The following is a 20,332-nucleotide window of genomic DNA, read 5'->3' on the forward strand; positions in this document are numbered from 1 at the left end:
GGTGTGGGTATGGGTGTGTGCGGGTGTGGAGAAGGCTGGGGGGGAGGGGGTTCACAAAAAGCCAGTGAGTGGCTTTTTTTATTCCGTTTGGACAATGAAATATTCCAGAGCTCCGTTTCTTTTGAGGCATAATCCAGCCCACTGACTTTCTGATGTTGATCTTAAACTCTGCAGAAATATTATTAACAAATCATTTTCATCCAGTTTATGGCCTACTGTTGTACTTCAAAATTCATGTTTTCACTTGTCCTTTTGCCTTGTTATTGGAAATGGGCTTTTTCTCTGGCACTTGGAACAACATCTCTGTCTATCATATCACTAACACTCCATTTATAATTCCCACAAGCCTGACTCCCAATTAAAAACTCTGCTGTATACTTATTAATAACACATTTTTAATGACACAAATTCCACACTACCATCCCATGAGAAAACAGCGCCACTTATCATGAAGATGCTGCAAGGTTTTCTTTATTTTGCCATTGAGATATTGTAGGATTAGAATATTGCAGTGTATTTTCAATAAATGAGATCTTACCAATATATAACTACACTGGAAACATCCATCAAGCCATGAGGCACTTAGTTACCATAATTCTTCCACATCCACTGCGTTTTTAGATGGTTCGGAAACATTTCTCTCTGAAAGTATCATATTTCAATTTTTACGTTGTTTCAACTATACCCTCATGAATATGCAGCAAAAAAGAACTTTAAAAAAAATCCAAGCTGCTTTTCCATCTATTGGAATCCATATTAAGCTCATCCCTGGAATGACCCCTTGTTTTTTTCTGAAATTTGTCTGACCAGACCTCATGGGCATATAACAGATTATATTTCTTATGGACTTCATCCAGCAATTCAATTTAGAATGTCCAGACCTTTACTATCCGACTGATATGTATCCAACTGGCAAAATACTTTATTTCTGATTAAGTTCCGAAAAATAGTTTCAATATATTCATATTTTTGTTCTGCTTTGGTCTGAATATAACCCATGTTCACATATCCACCTCATTTTTCCTGTTATTGATCAGGCTGCATGACCATCAAAGGATAACCATATCCCAACAAATTTTACTTGTATTTTGGCATTTTCTGCAGTGTCTATGAATATTGTCCAGGTTTGGACATCATGTTTGACTTGATGTCTCGAGATTTTGTGGAGTTCAAGATCAGTGCTGAAGACTCCCAGGGTAACTTCCTCCTGACTGTAGACCTCTGTGTTGACATCTCTGGTCGTCTTTCCTGTTGTTGATAGGATGATGATGGAAGTGTCAAGGATACAGTCATTCCCATAGAATCTATACCTTACAGACAATATAAGGCTGTTGCTTGAATATCTCCCGCTTGTGGCGCAAACCCCAGGCCTTAGCAAAGAGGACTTTCAATGGGCAACAAAGCTGTTGTCATTTCCAGTATCATCTTCAATGCCGCATGGTCTGTCCAGTTTCATTTGTTTTACAAGATGTTTTTAGAGGCTAGATACAATTAAGTATTATTCAGCCATTTCAGAGGGCAGTAAAAGGTCAACCACATTTGTTGTGGTCTGAATTACTAATCTTGTAACATAACCACTAAGCTACCATACCCCTAGCTTTTCACAAACATTTTTTAATTCAATAAATTAAGTCTCAAAACCTTCAAAGATGCACTGTCAATTACTTGAAAAATGATCATCGTCTGACTGTGTCTACCTTTTGAAAATAGGCATTAATAGCCCCAAGAGCTCGACAGCATTAGCAAAGTTCAGGGTGCTTTTACAAGACTATAGCATTCAAGATATTGAAATTCTAAATATAACACTGACAATGTTTTTAGTTTCATATTACCACTGTAGATCCTAATGGACTGTTCCACATATCACGTACTATTATCTTATCTGTGACCCTCGTCATTCATGCCATCATGCACCTCCAGACATCACCAGACAGGAGGCCCTGTACACACATTTAATAAAAATAATAAAATTAAATATGAAATTTTCAGAATATATCTTAAACTTTGAACCATATTTCAGAAAGAGGCCAACAGGTTGAAGAAACGTTAACTATATGCTGTCAGCCCAAGATTTTCTTTTGAAAGAGAACAAAATACAAAAAGAGTGCCAGCAAATGTGCAGATTTTGTCACATAGAATTAGATAGAACATATTGGCATGCCGCCTGACTATTCAGCCCAATCACTCTTAAGTTAAAGCAATGTTAGATGAATATCACTGGCATCTTATTAGTAGCTGGACATTGACATCCCAGTACATGGCCTGTTTATATAGATGCACTTAGATATTAATCTAATGAGTCTGTAAGTGAGCAGAGAAGAATTTCAAAGAAACCCAGAAATTTGAATTTTCTCATGTTAAATTTTTCATCATTGATAAGATCCTCACACAGATGGCAACTCAATTGACAGGCTTAGATTTGTGAATGAATATATTACCTTTTCCTCTATGAAATCGGACTCCAATCCAAGCCAGACTGTTGAAGTAATAGTGTCTTCACTCTCCCCCGTACAAAGGGCCAACCAGAATGGAACTTACACAAAGGAGATAGCAAGAACTGCAGAAGCTGGAGTCAGAGTCAATATAGTGTAGAGCTGGAGGAACACAGCAGGTCAAGCAGCATCAAAGGAGCAGATAGAGTTTAATTTAGATAAATGTGACTTGATTGTATCTTAGTAAGGTAAATCAGGAGAAAATTTATACACTTAAGGGTAAGGTCCAGGGGGGTGTTGCAGAACAAAGAGACTTTGGAGTGCAGGTTCATAGTTGCTTGAAGGTGGAGTTGCAGCTAGATAGGGTAGTGAAGAGGGTGTTTGGAATGCTTGCCTTTATTGGTCTATGCATTGAGTATAGGAGTTGAGAGGTCATGTTGCAGCTGTACGGGACATTGGTTAAACCACTTCTGGAATACCGCATTTAATTCTGGTCTCCCTGCTGTAAGAAAGATGTTGTAAAACTTGAATGGCTCGGAAAAGACTTACAAGGATGTTGTTAGGGCTGGAAGTTTTGAGCTATCGGGATATGCTGAATAGGCTGAGACTATTTTCCATGGTGAATCGGAGGCTAAGGGGGGAGCCTTGTAGAGACTTTTAAAATCATGAGGGGAATGGATAGGGTGAATAGACAAGGGTAGGGAGTTTAAAAGTCCGAGAAGGCATAAGTTTGAAGGGGGAAGCAAAAGATTTAAAAAGAACCTAAAGGGCAGTTTGTTCATGTAGAGGGTGGTGCACATATGGAATAAGCTGCCAGAACAGGTGGTGGGGACTGGTACAATTACAAAATTTAAAAGGCATTTGGATGGATACATGAATAGGAATGGTTCAGAGGGAAATGGACCAAATGCTGGCAAATGGGTCCAGATTAATTTAGAGTATCTGGTCGACACAGATAAATTGGACCAAAGGGTCTATTTCCATGCTGTACGACTCTATGATTCTGTGACTCTCAAGTGCATTCCTTCTGCCTGCCCTTGGTCCATATCCCTCCAGTCCTTGCATATTCATGTGCTTATCCAAAAGTCCCTTAAATGCCTCTATCATGTCTGCCTCCATCACCCCCCTTGGCAGTGCATTCCACAATCTATCACTCTCTGTAAGAAAAGAATTCCCCCACAACAGCTTTGGAATTGCCCCCCTCACCTTAAACGCATGTCCCCCAGTTTAAGACATTTCAACTCTGGCAAAAAAGATTCTAACTGACATGCCTATTTATGCATCTCTTAATTTTATAGATTTCTATCAAGTCCCTCCCCAGCCCCGCCCCTCCAGAGAAAACAACCCAAGCTTTTCTAGCATTTCCTTATGGGTCATTCCCTCCAATCCAGGCAGAATCCTGGTAAACCTCTTCTGCATCTTCTCCCAAGTCTCCACATCCTTCCTGTAATGTGCCAACTAGCATTGAACACAATACTCTATGTGTGGCCCAATCAAACAAAACCATGTAAAACTGCAACATGACATCCTGACTCTTGTTCTCAATTCCTCAACTAATGAAAGCAAGCATGCCAATGCCTTCTTTACCTCCCCGCCCACTTGCGTGGTCACTTTCAGGGAGCTATGGACTTGAACCCCAAGATCCCTCTGCACAACAATGCTGTTCAGTTCCTTCTGTTATCTGTGTACTTTTCCTTAAAATTTGATCTCCCAAAGTGCAGCACCTCACACTTACCAGATTAAACTCCATCTGCCATTTTTCCACCCATACTTGCAACTCATCTATATCCCACTGCATCCTTTGACATCATCCCACACTACCCACAACTGTACTCATTCTTGCATCATCTTCAAACTTACTAACCCATCCATCTACATTTACATCCAAGTCATTTACATATATCACAAACAGCAGAGGTCTCAGTATGGATCCCCGTGGAACACCAGTGGTCACAGACCTCCAGCCTGAAAGAACTCCTGCCAGCACTACCCATAACCTTCTTTGGGCAAGCCAATTCTGAACCCACATGGCCAAGTCACCATGGATCCCATGCATTTTAACCTTCTGGATGAGCCTACCACGAGGGACCTTGTCGAAAGCCTTACTAACATCCACGTAGAACAGGTTAGGCAAGCTATTTCATACTGCTACAGTTGTTACTAGAATGGTATTTTTTGCTAAAAGAATGCTTTGACCAGTCCAGAAAGATACTCTATCTAGTATGGAGTTGAGTAACATTGTGTATGCAGTTCAGTGCTGGTGCAATGCCAGGTATGTGGGCCATATGTCACATCAATTGAATTGAATTTCAGGTCAGCACAACCAATTTTGAGCTGAAACCTTACTTTTTGCTTACTGCTGGGCAAATTCTGTGGAATGTGCCGGGTTCAGTTCTGTTGTCTATTCCAGGATAAGTTCCTAGGCTAGCCAGGTAATTCTACCATTTATAGTCAAAAGTGATGAGAGTTGGCATGTGTCCCTATTAGCCCCTGTAATCAGTCAACTTATGGTAATTGGAAAAGCCCTGGGGAAAATTGATGCATAGAGAGATCTGGGTGTTCAGGTCCATTATACCCTGAAGGTGGCAATGCAGATCGATAGAGTGGTCAAGAAGGCATATGGCATGCTTTCATTCATCGGACGGGGCATTGAGTACAAGAGTTGGCATGTCATGTTACAGTTGTCTAGGACTTTAGTTCAACCACATTTGGAGTACTGTGTACAGTTCTGGTCACCACATTACCACAAGGATGTGGATGCTTTGGAGAATGTGCAGAGGAGGTTCACCAGGATGTTGCCTGGTATGGAGGGTGCTAGCTATGAAGAGAGGTTGAGTAGATTAGGATTATTTACATTAGAAAGATGGAGGTTGAGGGGGAACCTGTTGGGTCTACAGAATCATGAGAGGTATAGACAGAGTGGATAGCAAGAAGCTTTTTCCCAGAGTGGAGGACTCAGTTACCAGGGATCACAATTTCAAGGTGAGAGGGGACAAGTTTAAGGGAGATATGTGTGAAAAGTTCTTTACGCAGAGGGTGGTGGGTGCCTGGAACGCACTGCCAGCAGAGGTGGTAGAGGCAGGCATGATAGCGTCATTTAAGATATGTCTAGCCAGATACATAAATGGGGAGGGAGCAAAGGGATAGAGATCCTTGGAAAGAAGGCGACAGGTTTAGATAGAGAGTCTGGATCAGCCCAGGCTTGGAGGGCCAAAGGGCCTGTTCCTGTGCTGTAATTTTCTTTGCTCTTTGTTCTAACTTAACAGAAATAAGACATATCTGGAAGGTGATCTTTCTTACTTACCTTCCTGTGGTATGGTCCCCATTGGGACTGAATATTTTTTGAGGCCATTTTTATTCTGTCCAAGAAGATCATAACGTTTCCAAAATGAAGTGGCTATGTCATGCTTATCCTCCCATTCTTCTATGTAAAATTACCTACCCATGTTGACAGATAACCCTTAACTTTGCTATTTCTTGTTGCTTTGTATTTGATTATTCTCAATACTGAGAAACATCTATGACCATTTCCTAGTCACAAATATTTTCCTTAATCCTTTTACTTTCTGCATGCATCTACCCACCTACCCACCCCAAAATTAAAATCACCTGTTCCAAAGTATCTTTCACAACTGCACTTTCAAATTTCCAGCTTCCTCGCCTATGTTGGAACTTTAATTCATCATGATAGCACTGCAGCTGTGAACTCATTCAGCTAGTGACTTATCTGTTCCTTTGATTCCTTGTCCCTGGCAAAGCTTTTCCTTCCTTCCAAATAAAAACCAAAAGATGCTGTAAATCAGGAGCAAAAACAAAGTTGCTGGAAAAGCTCAGCAGGTCTGGCAGCATCTGTGGAGGAGAAAACAGAGTTAACGTTTTGGGTCTAGTGACCCTTCCTCAGAACATCCTTCCACTCTCACCTTAAACCTATGGGCTTGAGGAAGGGTCACTGGACCCGAAATGTTAACTGTTTTCTCTTTCCTTCCGTCTATCTTGATCATTCTCCCATATGTCTGCTATCTTGATTCTAACAAGTTCAAGAGACTCAGATGTAAGCAAATCTGATGCAACACTGGCTTAAGCATCATCATGGAGTCATCGTCATAGAGATACATAGGATGGAAGCAGACCTTTCGGTCCAATTCATCCATGCTGACCAGATACCTTATGTAAATCTAGTCCCATTTGCCAGCACTTGGCCCATACCCCTCTAAACCCTTCCTATTCATATACCCATCCAGACACCTTTTAAATGGTGTAATCATACCTGCGTCCACCACTTCCCCCAGCAGCTCATTCCATATATGTACTACCCTCTGCCTGACTAAGTTGCCATTGAGGGTCCTTTCACATCCTTCGACTCTCACGTTAAACCTATGCTGGGCTTATCAAACCTGTCTGGGCCTTGTTAGGTCCTGTTAAGAGTATGCTTTCAGTAGGATTATCCTGCTCACCAAAGAGAATCTCTTTCCTATTCTAATTTTCAACCTTGATGACATTCTGCGTGCACGGGCCTTGATGCACCTCTGAGATATGATCCACTTTCAGATATCTTTTATTTTGTGCTTGTCAGCTTGAAAGGGAGGGCAATGACCTAGTGGTATTATCGCTGAACATTTTGCTTATTCATGCATGAAATATGGGTGTCGCTGGTTAATTGTCGATCCAAACATGGTGATGAGCTCCCATCGTAAGCTGCTGATGATATTGATGCAAGGTGGGCTCTCTATATTCAAGGCACTGATTGTCAGCCCAAGCTCCTTGCAATCCCTGGGATGTAATCTACAGACTGTTGCAAATAAACATCAGAACAGGAAACGCTTCCCTATCAACCAAATAATCTATTTTATCCAGGTGGCAGTGGTGGAGTAAGCTTTTGAATTTTGTAGAAATGAAAAAATGACAACAGAGAAGAGGGGTCATACCACCTATGAAAAGGACAAAGAATTCGGAATTGATGAGAATGAAAATTTTCATTTTATGTCATTTGTGAATGTGATTTAAAATAGCTTCACCTCCTAGGGCTGATTTTGAATTGAACATTTTTAAAAACGTCGTGGAATCACGTATTGAATTTGAAAAAGAAAATCTTCTTGGGCTGATTTTGTTTTCTGTTTCTAGTGAAACCAGACCCTCCAGAGATAATTGAAGTCAATACAATTCCTGACTCCCCTCGCAGACTGGAAGTTAAATGGAGGAACCCATTAACATGGCCGGAGCCAGACTCAATTCCCCTGAAGTACTTCCTGAGGTATAAGCCAGTTATCTTGGATGACTGGCAACATGTGAGTGTGTCTTGTCTCTTATTTCAGCTGCAGCTAGTAAAATGGAACCGTTTTTCTCTTATTCTAACGTCATTTGATGATTTCATTTTGTACAAAAGGAATGTGCCAGGTTGTCTGGGGCCTGCATTGCAGAGGAAGCATCTAACACTGACTGTGATTAAATCTGGCCCTTCTCAATTTTTGTTAGATTCTTTGCACTCTCTTTGCCGGCTGTAGCAAAGCTAAGTGGAGTTCGGCAGTCACATGTTGAGCATAATTCCGGATAAGATGCACCCTTTTTGCTCATTGTGAACTGAAGATACCTTTAAGGCCTGTTTTCAGTCCATTGACTTGCACTGCTTTAAAGGGACCTGTCAGAATTAAACTGCAGAGCTTCACTCCATTGAGTTTGCTATCTAACACACACGACCTTTCCCCCAGCAAAGCTCAAAGCCGTACCTCGCCGCCCCACTCTTCCACTCACACCCCCACTGCCCGCTATAGAGTTCACCCATTTTCATGTTATTCGGGGGTTGAGCATCATCAAGAGTGCTGCTGCTGGCCTTGTGCTTTGATGCTTTAGCTGAATTATTGAGATTTATGCTCCTGAGCGGTCTTTACATCTGTTTTGAAAGGCTCTCAGTAAATTTGTGTATAAAGCAAAATAAGTTTAGGACCAATGACCTGTGTTTCCATGGTGCTGGTCTTCTGACCCACAGTTGTATGAAGTGTGCATCAATCTGAGCAGAGTAAAACCAACAATCATAAATGTAATCTTAAATAAAAACTGAAAGAGCTGCAGATGCTGTAAATCAGGAATTAAAACAAAGTTGCTGGAAAAGTTCAGCAGGTCTGACAGCATCTGTGAAGGACCACCAGACCCGAAACGTTGACTCTGTTTTCTCCTTCACAGATGATGCCAGACCTGAGCTTTTCCAGCAACTTTGTTTTAATTCCAGAAATTTAATCTTCCTGCACAAAAGTAGATGTTAGAAGTAAACAAATAAATTATTCATATAAATGTGTATTGATGATTGATCTTTCTGAACTGGGGCAATTCTGGAGAAAGTAACACAGTGTGAGCTGTTGGCAAAACTGTGTGAATCGAGCACTTCATACTTACAACAGAAGCAGAAATCCCTGAAGTAACCATGGAGGGAGAGAGAGAGAGAGAGAGAGAGAGCAGCAAATGTGGAGCGAGAGGAGTGTTAACATTTTGAGTCTGATATAACTTATTCAGAACTGAAGAAGGATCACTGAATTCAAAATGTTCACTCTGCTTTCTCTTCACAGATCAAAGTCTTCAAGATATTGACAGGAAAATACAAAGTTTATAACCCGTGGTGCTAACCACTGAGCCACCAGACTGCCCGTTAGCTCAGTGGTTAGCACTGCTGTCTTACAGTGCTAGGCAGCCAGGTTCAATTCCACCCTCGGGCGACTGGCTGTGTGGAGTTTGTGCATTCTCCCTGTGTCTGCATGGGTTTCCTCTGTGTACTGCAGTTTCCTCCCACAGTCCAAAGATGTGCAGCATTGTGGATTGGCCATGCTAAATTGCCTGTAGTGTCCAGGCATGTGTAGATTAGGTGGGTTATGGGGGGATGCTCGGAAAGTCGATGTGGACTTGTTGGGCTGAAGGGCCTGTTTCCACACTGTTTCCCTTCTATGAAGAATGTAAATCTATGAAATCTAAACCATTTCCACTGGTTGGAGATTCAAGAACAAATTGGCACAGTCTAAAAATTAGGACTAGACCATTCTGCAGATTTGTTAGGAAGCACTTCTACTCACAGTGTGTAATAAACTTTCAGAAGTCTCTTCCACAAACAGCAGTTGATGCGAGATCAGTTATTAATTTTAAATCTGAGATAGATAAACTTTTGTTAAGCAAAGGTATTAAGGGATACATGCCAAAGGCATGTGTATGGAGTTAGGCCAAAGATCATCCGTGATCCCAGTGAATGGTGGAACAGGCTCAAGGGGCCGAATGGCCTAATCTTGTTCCAAATTTTCTTGGCCCTGAAGGTGGAATTTACTTTACAGGGGCACAGACAGTGGAAGCCTTATTTAAAAATGTGTTATTCTTCAGAATTTCCTATTGCCACCTGGTTTTCATTACTTTTGTTTGTTTTGAATGGTTTTCTGTCAAGCTTTGGAGTGTCTGGAGTGGTGCAGTTAGTCGTGAGGTTGCCAAGCTGGTTGTTCTGTGGCGTGCAGACGTTTCATTACCCTTCGAGGCAACGTCATCAGTGCAACCTCTAATCGAAGCGTTGGTGTTCTGCTTCCTTCCGGATTTATATGTTACTCTGGTGTGATTGTCTTGTCTCTTCCGGTTCCATTGTTTTAGCAGCGGTCCCAGTATGGTCACCTTGTGAACTGATGGCACACGTTGTCTGTGTGTACTGAGACAAGTGAATATTGCTTGTGTCTTTTTCCTGCCAGCTGGTGTTCCTGTATCCTGGTCATCAGTTTCCTCCCTGTTTGTCCAATGTAATGTTTATTGCGCTCGCTGCATGGTATTCTGTACATCATGTTGGCCTTGTTTACTGTTGGTATGGGCCCTTCAGTCTTTGGCGCAGAGTTGCTGTAGGTTTGTGTGCATTCATGATCTTACGTCGGCTTGGGAGTTTGGTAGTCATTTCTGATGTAGGGTAGTGTTGCTAGTTTCTTCTGTTGTACTGTGTCCTCTGATTTTTTTTGTTTGTTTTGTAGACATCTGCGACAAAACTTCTTGGGGATCTGTTGTCGGTGAAAACTTTGTGTGGATATTCTTCTTCCATTCTGTGGAGTTCTGGGGTGTTGCAATTTGATGAGGCTCATTTAAATAGTGTCTTGATGCAGCTTTGTTTATGTATGGTGGGGTGGTTGGTGTTGAAGTTCAGGATTTGTTCCATGTGAGTGGCCTTCCTGCATACTCGGGTCCGGAATTCACCGTTCGTCAGTCTGTCTAACATTATCTCTAAAAACGGGAGCTGTTTGTCGTTTTCTTCCTCTCTAATGAAATTTATGTTTGTGAAGATTTTGTTGACAAGTTGGTGGGTTTCTTCTATTTTTTGTGCTTTGATTATTATAAATATATCATCTACATATCTTACCCACAGTTTTGGTTGGATTATAGGAAGGACTGTGTGTTCCAATAAAAACCAAAACAACTGCAGATGCTGTAAATCAGGACAAAAACAAAGTTGCTGGAAAAGCTCAGCAGGTCTGGCAGCATCTGTGGAGGAGAAATCAGAGTTAACGTTTCGGGTCCAGTGACCCTTCCTCAACTCTGAAATATCTCTTAAAATCCCATTAAATCTGTCAAAAGGTACAATGTTGAATGATTAGCAAATGATAAAATATGACTAGCAAGTTGCAATCTTGCAACCTCATCTTTAATTTTCATTCAGTTGCAACATATCCTGGTGACTAGATTTCCAAAAATTCCGACCCATCTGTCTTGCCTGGAGAGGGAATAGTTGGAGTGGAGACGTGAGATAATAGGGTTCCCAAAAAGGTGAGAAAAGAAAGATTTAAAAGGGACATGAGAGGCAACATTTGAATGATTTGTGTGTTGAATGAACTTCCAGAGGAAGTGGTGGATGTGGGTACGGTTACAATGTTTAAAAGACTTTTGGATAAATACGTGGTTGAGAAGGGTTTGAAGGGATATGGGGCAAGCGCAGGCAAATGGCATTAGTTTGGTTTGAGATTATGGTTGGTGTGGACTGGTACTGAACAGTTTGTTTGCATGCTATATGACTCTGTGACTCAAATTTGCCGCACATTACATCAGTGAAAATTAGCATGATGATCCTGGCTTTGAAATTGAGATTGATTCTCCCAGTATTTTGGGTTAAAAGAGGTAAAGTGGATAGTAAGGATCTAAGGGAAATGATGAAAGGACTGATAGTGAAGAAAGAATAGTAATGGAACCATGAATAGCAGTCCCAATAAGTGTTTACTTGTGACCGTGGATGGAACCTAATTGGGTATGTATGCTGTAATAGTTAAAATTTGAATAACAAGAAAAAGTCAAACATAAGTAATGGTTGTAATCCTGAAGACTTGCCCTTGAACAATGGCTATCCTCCGTCGCTAGTTGTTTCAGTCAAGCTAACATATTCCTGACAAAGTGGAAGATTGACACATTTACATCCTGTCCACAAAAAAAGTTAGATAATTCCAATCTGGTCAACTACCATCACATCGGTCTCCTGGAGTAGATAGTGTTAACAATGGTGGCGCTTGCAATTTGCAGTCTGCACTGTAATCAGACCAAATGGCTCTAGGTCTCACTACAGTCTTGCTCCAAACATAGATAAGAGAGTAGAATTAGGGCCATATGATGACTATCTTCATGTCAGAAGGTCTGTGTTAAAGTTCCAGCTGCCCCATAGGTGTTTCATACAATGTCCAAACAGGTTTTGTTTTAAAAAATTAAAAGGGTAGAATTATAGAGGTGAGGTTAGATTAGAAAAAACCCTTGAAATACTCAGCAGGATCTGTGAAGAGAGAAATGAAGTTAAAGTTTCAGGTCATGACCTGGCATCATCACCCATTAATTCAATGAGAATTCAAGAAAAGGACCTTTTCATCGGTTGCAGTTGTAGCTAATGCAAAGGACAGTGGTTGTGATTGTTGGAGGACAATCATCTCAGTCTTAGAACATCATTGCAGATGACCCTCAGGAAAGTGTCTGAGACCCTGTTGCTTAATTCTTCATCACAACTTTGGAAATGGGACTTTCTCATATGATTACATAGCATTCAAATAATGAAGCAGTCAGTGCTTGCATCTGAGACCTGTTCAGTATCCTGGCTTGGGTTGATGTGTAGCACAAATATTGCTTTCTACTTAAGCATCAGGCACTGACCATTCTCAAGCAGATAAAATCAAACCAGTTCCCCTTAATGTTCAACAGCAATGTTACGAGCATTAGGGAAGTTGCAGCTGACATGAGAATTTACTGATAAGCCACATAGGTTTTGTCTTTCCGAGGCCAGGTCGAAGCCCCTCAAGCCTCCTGGGTAATACTGGATCATTGCTGATCAGCTACCTCAATACTATATTCTCAAGCTATACCTGTATAACACTATAAAATATAGAAGTACTGTAGAATTAGGCCTATCGAGCCACCTCCACCATTCGATCATGGCTAATATATTTCTCAATTCCATTCTCCTGCCTTATCCCCATAACCTTGATCCCCTTACTAATCAAGAACCTATCCACCTCTGTCTTAAATACATTCAATGATTTGGCTTCTACAGCCTTCTGTGGCAGTGAGGTCTGCAGATTAACCACCTTCTGGCTGAAGAAATTCCCCCTCGTCTCAGCTCTAAAGTTGTCCCTTCACTCTGAGGTCGTGCCCTCAGGTCCTAATCTCTCCTACTGTTGGAAACATTTTCTCCACGTCCACTCTATCCTGTCCCCTCAGTATTCTATAAGTTTCAATCAAAACCCCGGGCCCCCCGCCATCCTTCTAAACTCCATTAAGTACAGACTCAGAATTATCAATTGCTTCTCATACTATGGCCACTGCTTGCAAAAAGTCCTTTTGCAGCAAGATTATTCATCAACTTTTTCTGATTGCATAATACTAAATCTAAAATGCCCTGTGCCCTCGTTGACTCCTCAACAGATTTCTCTAGAAAACTATCTTGAATACATTCCAGGAATTCCTCCTCCATAGATTGATTTTACCCAGTCTATTCCACAGCAAGCAAGTAAGATCTCACCTCCTGACTCTTCAGGACCTTTCTCATATTGACAAAGCTCAATTACATTGGATTTGAAGGAATGTTTCACTTCTCTCAAAGAGTGCTGCACTAGCACTTAAGATGGTGCATACCATTCTGTGCAGACTAGTACATTTGGTTGACACTGCATCCACCTTCTTAAAAAAGCATTTATCTGCCATTATTGAAACATGGCTGCAGTGTGCACCAGCTTGAAGAGAAAGTTGTTTGAGAACAGTAAGCAACATATCATTAAATATTGATTTTTCAGAGTTGAATAAGATGTGCAGTGGTTCCCTGGATTTGGTGCTAGGATTCGTTTTGATGTCTATAAATGTCTTGCATATTGGAATATAAACAAAAGATTATACAAACTTGGAGATGACATAGACAGTGACGATGATATCAATTGACCTAAACAATATGGGAAGGCAGGTGTCATATGGAAATTATTTATCAAATTTGGCAGAAGGGATAGAGAGTAGCAATTGAAACTTAATGGCACAGTTCTATTGAGTGTGAAGGTACAGTAGGGCCTTCACCTTAAATCTTTGATGGCAGGAGATATTGTAAAAATCATTAGCGAAGTATATGTTTCGGTTTCATAAACAGAGGTTTTGAATAAAAATGAGTCTAGGCTAAACCTTGATGCAGTTCTGATCAAACCACAAATAGAGCTTTGCATTCAGTTCTGGTCACCATGCTTCAGGACAAGTTGAAGGCATTTGAAATGATGCAGGAGAGATCTAGCTGAATAATTCCAAAGTTGTGGGATTTTAACTGCAACAATAAATGGAGAAGTTGGACTTATCATCCTTGGACAGTTACCGCTTTATCTCTGTGGAAGGTGTTGATATGTCATCATTGACTCAGCATTATAGTTTTATAGGCGAGGGAGTTGTTAATCAAGTGGGGATTTGACAACTCTAAGCCTAACTCCATTCCATTTTTGTGTCTGTGGTAGAATTTGTGACCTTGGAACAAAGAAAATTGAGAGATGATCTGATAGGGCTGGGCAAGTTTATGATAGGCTTGTAGAAGGTAGACAAAGAAAAACTGTTTCCTGTTAGTTATCAGTGTAAGTACTTGGTGGCAAAGATCCAAGCTTTTGGGTAAGAGATGCAAGGTGACGGGAGGAAGAGCTTTTTTTACAAATTAACTGATAATGCCTTGGAATTCATTCCTGCAAGAGTGGTGGAAATGATACAATTGATGGTTTCTGCGGAAAACTGGATGGGCACTTGATGGAAATAAACCTGGATACAACAGGGAAATTGAACTGATTCACTTGACTGACAGAGTGAACATGGACCGATGGGCTGAATGGACTCCGTGTGCCATTATGACTTTATGGGTATATCTGCAAAATACACTGCAATGGCTGGTCGTGTGGAAGGAGAAAAACAATAAACAATAAACAGATGCAAAACAGATGCAAAAAACAGATGCAAACAGATGCAGTTCAATCTGGGCAAATGCGAGGTGATGCATTTTGGAAGATCAAATTCAAGGGCGAATTATACAGTAAATGGAAAAGCCCTAGGGAAAATTGATGAACAGAGAGATCTGGGTGTTCAGGTCCATTGTTCCCTGAAGGTGACAACGCAGGTCAATAGGGTGGTCAAGAAGGCATATGGTATGCTTTCCTTCATTGGGCAGGGTATTGAGTACAAGAGTTGGCAGGTCATGTTGCAGTTGTATAGGACTTTGGTTCGGCCACATTTGGAGTACTGTGTACAGTTCTGGTCGCCACATTACCAAAAGGATGTGGATGCTTTGGAGAGGGTGCAGAGGATGTTCACCAGGATGTTGCCTGATATGGAGGGTCCTGGCTATGAAGAGAGGTTGAGTAGATTAGGATTATTTTCATTAGAAAGACGGAGATTGAGGTGGGACCTGATTGAGGTCTACAAAATCATGAGGTGTATAGACAGGGTGGATAGCAAAAAGCTTTTTCCCAGAGTGGGGGACTCAATTACTAGGGGTCATGAGTTCAAAGTGAGAGGAGAAAAGTTTAAGGGAGATATGCGTGGAAAGTTCTTTACACAGAGGGTGGTGTGCGCCTGGAACGCGTTGCCAGCGGAGGTGGTAGACGCAGACATGTTAGCGTCTTTTAAGATATATTTGAACAGGTCCATGGATGGGCAGGGAGCAAATGGACACAGACCCTTAGAAAATAGATGACAGGTTAGACAGAGGATCTTGATCGGCGCAGGCTTGGAGGGCCGAAGGGCCTGTTCCTGTGCTGTAGGTTTTTTTGTTTCTTTGTTTGTTTCAAACACCACAGTCTTCAAGTTCACTTTCATGTTCCATGCTATTCAAACTCGAAGTACATCACATTGATCATCACTGCGTAAAAAAATTCTGGAATTTCCTACGTAACAACACTGTGGGAGCATCTTCACCACATGGACCACAGAGGTTCAAGCTGACAGCTTACCAACACCACCTCAAGGGCAATTAGGAATGAGTAATAAATGCTCTCCTTACCAATGATACTGACTTTCCTAGACAGAATTTTAAAAAAAGCTTTTAATAGCGTCTTCTAACAGATAAACTTGATAAATATGGTAAAGTGCTCTGTGTCATCCACTTTGGTATTGAAAGTACAATAGAGTTAATCTGTGGTCTGAGGTGAGTTCATACATGTTCATCTGAACAGCAGTAGAGAGCTGTAATTTGCCTTAGCCCACTTGAGCTAAAGAGGACAAGAATCAGCAAGTGTTCTAGCTTCTGGTCCTGTTCAGAGGTGTATCCTCAAGCAGAGGATTATTTTCAGCTCGGGTGCCCTGTATAACTAAAGAGTTATTCCAATATTCCTGTCTAATGTCCCATGAAAGAATGGTAATTTGGATGGGAAACTGGAGGGCTATTTGTCTTCCTAGAATCATATCCCAGTGAGAGTTAGCTCTTTCATGGGATGAGTGGAGATATTTGGACAAAAGAAAAATTCAGTGGTCTACACAAAATTGTTTTAGAGCCAGAAGCATTTTACATAAATGTGCAGCCTAAATTGGGTATAAAAGCTTATGTGGCATGCCCGCATGGGATCAGGTATCATTTAAAACAAAACACAAATAATTAAATATGATGAAAAATTGATTTTACTTAACTAAGATCTTAAAAAGGGCAAAATGACCCTCAAAGTTAGGTGCAATTTATTAACCATTAAAAACGATTGAATGTTTGGCATGTATAACAAATTGATCATGCACACAGGATGAATGAACTATATCTAGTCATCAGTTCTGTAATGAATTAACTGAAACACAAAACGCAATAGCAAGAGACAACACACCAGGCATGACTTTGATTTAATGTTTTTCATTAAAAGAATACTACAAAAATGTCATCTGTTATCAAATTGATGCGTTTTCATATCCCTTGCTTTATCCAGTTTCTTTTTTAAAGCCAGTACATCATAGAAGATAAATGAATGATTTCCATGGAAACAGTTTCAGACTGAGGCCTAGGACAATGTGCACATGAACAAAGAAGTAAAATAAAGGTTAAAGAACACAAACAAAAAGAGAAAAGTGACAGTTGAGCATGAAAGCAACATATTTTCGTCCGGGACTGGGTGATATCAGATACCTTGCCCAAGTTGCAATGGGATTTAGGCCTTTCAGGACCATCTGGATGTCAGTCTGCGGTGATAACGATCATACATCTCTTGGTAGGAATAATGGCTACCTGCCAAAACTGTATTATTAATGCACACTTGGCAAAATGACATTAGCATGGTTTTTATCCCTTGTATAGTGCTGGTTGATGTAGAAATCGTCTCCTAGAAAATGGGAGGTTGGGGAGGGGAAGGAAAGACTTTCATGAGATAGCTGTCACAGGAGACGGCTGAATAACTGATTTTTGCAATGCTAATGGTTCCGCAATGCACTGGGTATTGATTGCCCATTAATCTGACTGCTGATGGTTGGGCAAAGTGACTTTTGGCAGCAGCACAAAGCCTTTAAGAAACAGACCCAGGAAGAGAGATAGAAAAACATACATCAGAGGCATGTGACTTTGTAAGTCTGTGGCTACGGCCAGATTAAAGAAATATGCAGTTCTTTGATATAACCTCCGCATTGGCCTTTTCCATTTTTAAAATGACCCTTAGATGATCGGAGCCATTGTAGTCCAGATGATATAGTTTAACTCCCAGGCTTTAGAGAATTGCCATTCTGAATTAAATTGCTAAATATTTACAAATGTTATTTACTGGGGAAACAAAAACTTATTCTGTTAAAAAGCACACGTTATCAAATCGCTTCAGAGCTTAAAATGCTTGTAGGATTGTTGTTTAAATTACTAAATAAAATAGATGCAATTTTCACTCCCTGTTTTTTGAGAAAAGCAGGTTAGGAGGATCATAGCCAAGATCATATGTGTGTTATATTGCTCCTGGGCCATGGTTTCTACCCCATGCAGTGATGCAGCGATCCCTGCAGCACTGTGTGTGTGTGTGTGTGTGTGTGTGTGTGTGTGTGTGTTGTGTGTGTGTGTGTGTGTGTGTGTGTGTGTGTGTATCCATTGAGGATAAACTAGGATTTCGATGTGGTGCCTGAGCACTCCCATCTTTTGTCTCAGTCAATGAATGTGACTCTTTGGTAAGAAAGGAAAAGACAATGAACCGCTCGTGCAATCATTTAGTAAAGGCAGTCAGCACTTTCACAGAATGAGGTACAAAATTAGATACAAAGGGAACTGAAGTAAAAGTATTTCTTGAGTCTTATCATTTCATACTTCGGCCACATGCGTTTTCCATTTCTAATAGAGTGGAATAAAAAATGCTACATAGTTTGATGGAGGAAACCTCATGGCAACTCATACAAATGTTAATTTGGCTGTACTGTTCAGTTATTTTTAGGCTAAATAAATACTTAGAGTGTGGCGTTGCTGACTAAATCTGCCATAAATTGCTCAGAAAGTAATATCAACAACCATTTTAAATGTCACATTATGAGACTGTGAGTTTAAATGGTTGCAGTACCTTCTCTAGGGATACAATGACTGCAGTAATATATTTTCAGCCTTCTAATTCTTTCTTCACTACTCCTGTAGTTCTAGACTGAATTTGAACCACAGTTTCATGGACACGAGGCATCTCTGATATTGTTGCCTTGACTCTGAGTGGTAGTCCTTGACTGAGCCCAGTATTGTTAAATGAGTAATAGTGCTTTAGAAGCCTGTTTGATATCTCTCCCAATTGCAATTTCGAGTGCCAATAGGTAATAGGACCGCAGCATGAGTTAAATCCCAGTGAAGCCCTATCCTGTTCTCACCCAATGCCCAGACATACCTGCTTTTGAACTCAGTGCAACTTTGCATAAACCTTTCACTTTCTAGCCCAGTGATACTGAAAAGCAATTGTTGATGCCTTTTGGTTCTTACCAGCTAACTCAACGCAGACTGGAAATTTAAATGTGGGATGTTCCTTGTTCAAATGGCACAGTTCCATACTGGCTATTTTACTTACCAGCAGAGCCAAAGGGAGAGCTTATAAATTGCCATAATTACCCCTTTCAGCACTGAGCGTCTTTTTCAGCTTTGAAGACACACACACCTGTTACGTCATAAAACATCTGCCAGACTGATGTTCTGCACCATTTGAGGGAGGAAAGTTGTGATGTAGAATTAGAGAAATGTATAAAACCAAAGACCAGACCTAATTCATTCTGTTCTCAAATAAGCAATATTTTATTTTTAAAAATTGACACAGTAACACTCCTCCAGAACTAAGCTAGTAGAACCATGTATCTGTGCTTAAAATGGAAACATTCATCTATCATGATAATACCTCTGCAAATCTTGCAACAGAGAATGATTGTACTTTTTTCCTGCAAGCTTCAGGGGACAATAGAAGTTGAAAAATGGAACAGAATCCCTCATATGAAAGCAATATGTTCCCACACATCAATTTTTCAAAAGAATCGCGAGCATAGTGCAAAACCACCAGAAGCTTTAACGCCGGATGTGATTCTGGTAATATTTTACTATAACTCAAATGACTGTGAACTCGGTCACTCCCATTATGGAACAATAGAGGAAACATTCTGAAATGCTTAAACATTTAAACAAAGAAAAGTGGCTTGGTAGGGAAGTCTCCAATTGTACAGAAACAGATTACTAAGGAGAGGATGGCTGAAACAAAGTGTTTCAGACAGTTTCTGGTATATGGACCCTGTTATATTGCCATCCCAGCCTATACCGCGTAACAGTATTCCGCTGTATTTATGGCTAATTCAACGCAGATTGGAAAGTTGAACCTGGCATTTAGTCTTTTTATTTTGTAATCTTTATTTTGTTGTGCCTAATATAGTCTTTTATTTTTTCCCTCTACAAAAAGACATTCCTGCTGATAGACAATTCAATATGAGTGGCCACATTTCGCCATATTGCCCAAGTGCTCCTTTAGCATTTGTTGGCCTTCTTAATAAACGTTAAGTTATTCAACAATAAAAGGATCACAGTGGTGCTCAGTCCTGTATATCACAAATCCATGGGGACGTTAGCTCGCTAGGAACTCCATTAAAGCGGTCAGTCTTTATTTCTGAGCTCATTGGTTATGGAGGGATGTACCATCACAGGCGCAGTGGATCCTGTTCTCCACTGAAATGAACACATTCACTTTCCATTAAAGATCACTGAATGGCAGAAGCTCCTGCTGGTCTTTTACCCAGGATTTCGAGGCTAACTCTCATATTTGCCCTCTTTCCTACATCATCACCCTAGCTAACATCAGCTATCCTAGTACACACTGGGGATCAAACCTGAGACTTTTATGTCTGCAAGGCACAAATTGATTTATTTTGAAACAGAAACATGATCTATGCTGTCCTTTTTGCAATAAATGGTACAGTGGCAGATTTTGAGAGTCTGACATTTCTTAAAATGGGTTTAACATTTGGAAAAG

The 20,332-nt window shown here is 40.6% G+C and overlaps 1 protein-coding gene across 5 annotated transcripts in view; it reads left to right on the top strand.

Moving 5' to 3' along the window:
• cntfr (ciliary neurotrophic factor receptor) overlaps positions 1-20,332 on the top strand; it is a 380,088-nt gene that overhangs the window by 283,405 nt on the left and 76,351 nt on the right. For all 5 annotated transcript variants that reach the window (XM_059649256.1, XM_059649278.1, XM_059649273.1 and 2 more), the window contains one exon: positions 7,554-7,717. In XM_059649256.1, coding sequence (XP_059505239.1) covers positions 7,554-7,717 — 164 coding nt within the window. The remainder of the gene's footprint in view (positions 1-7,553; positions 7,718-20,332) is intronic.

The sequence above is a fragment of the Stegostoma tigrinum genome, chromosome 1, assembly GCF_030684315.1.
Source record: "Stegostoma tigrinum isolate sSteTig4 chromosome 1, sSteTig4.hap1, whole genome shotgun sequence".
Taxonomy (NCBI): Eukaryota; Metazoa; Chordata; class Chondrichthyes; order Orectolobiformes; family Stegostomatidae; genus Stegostoma; species Stegostoma tigrinum.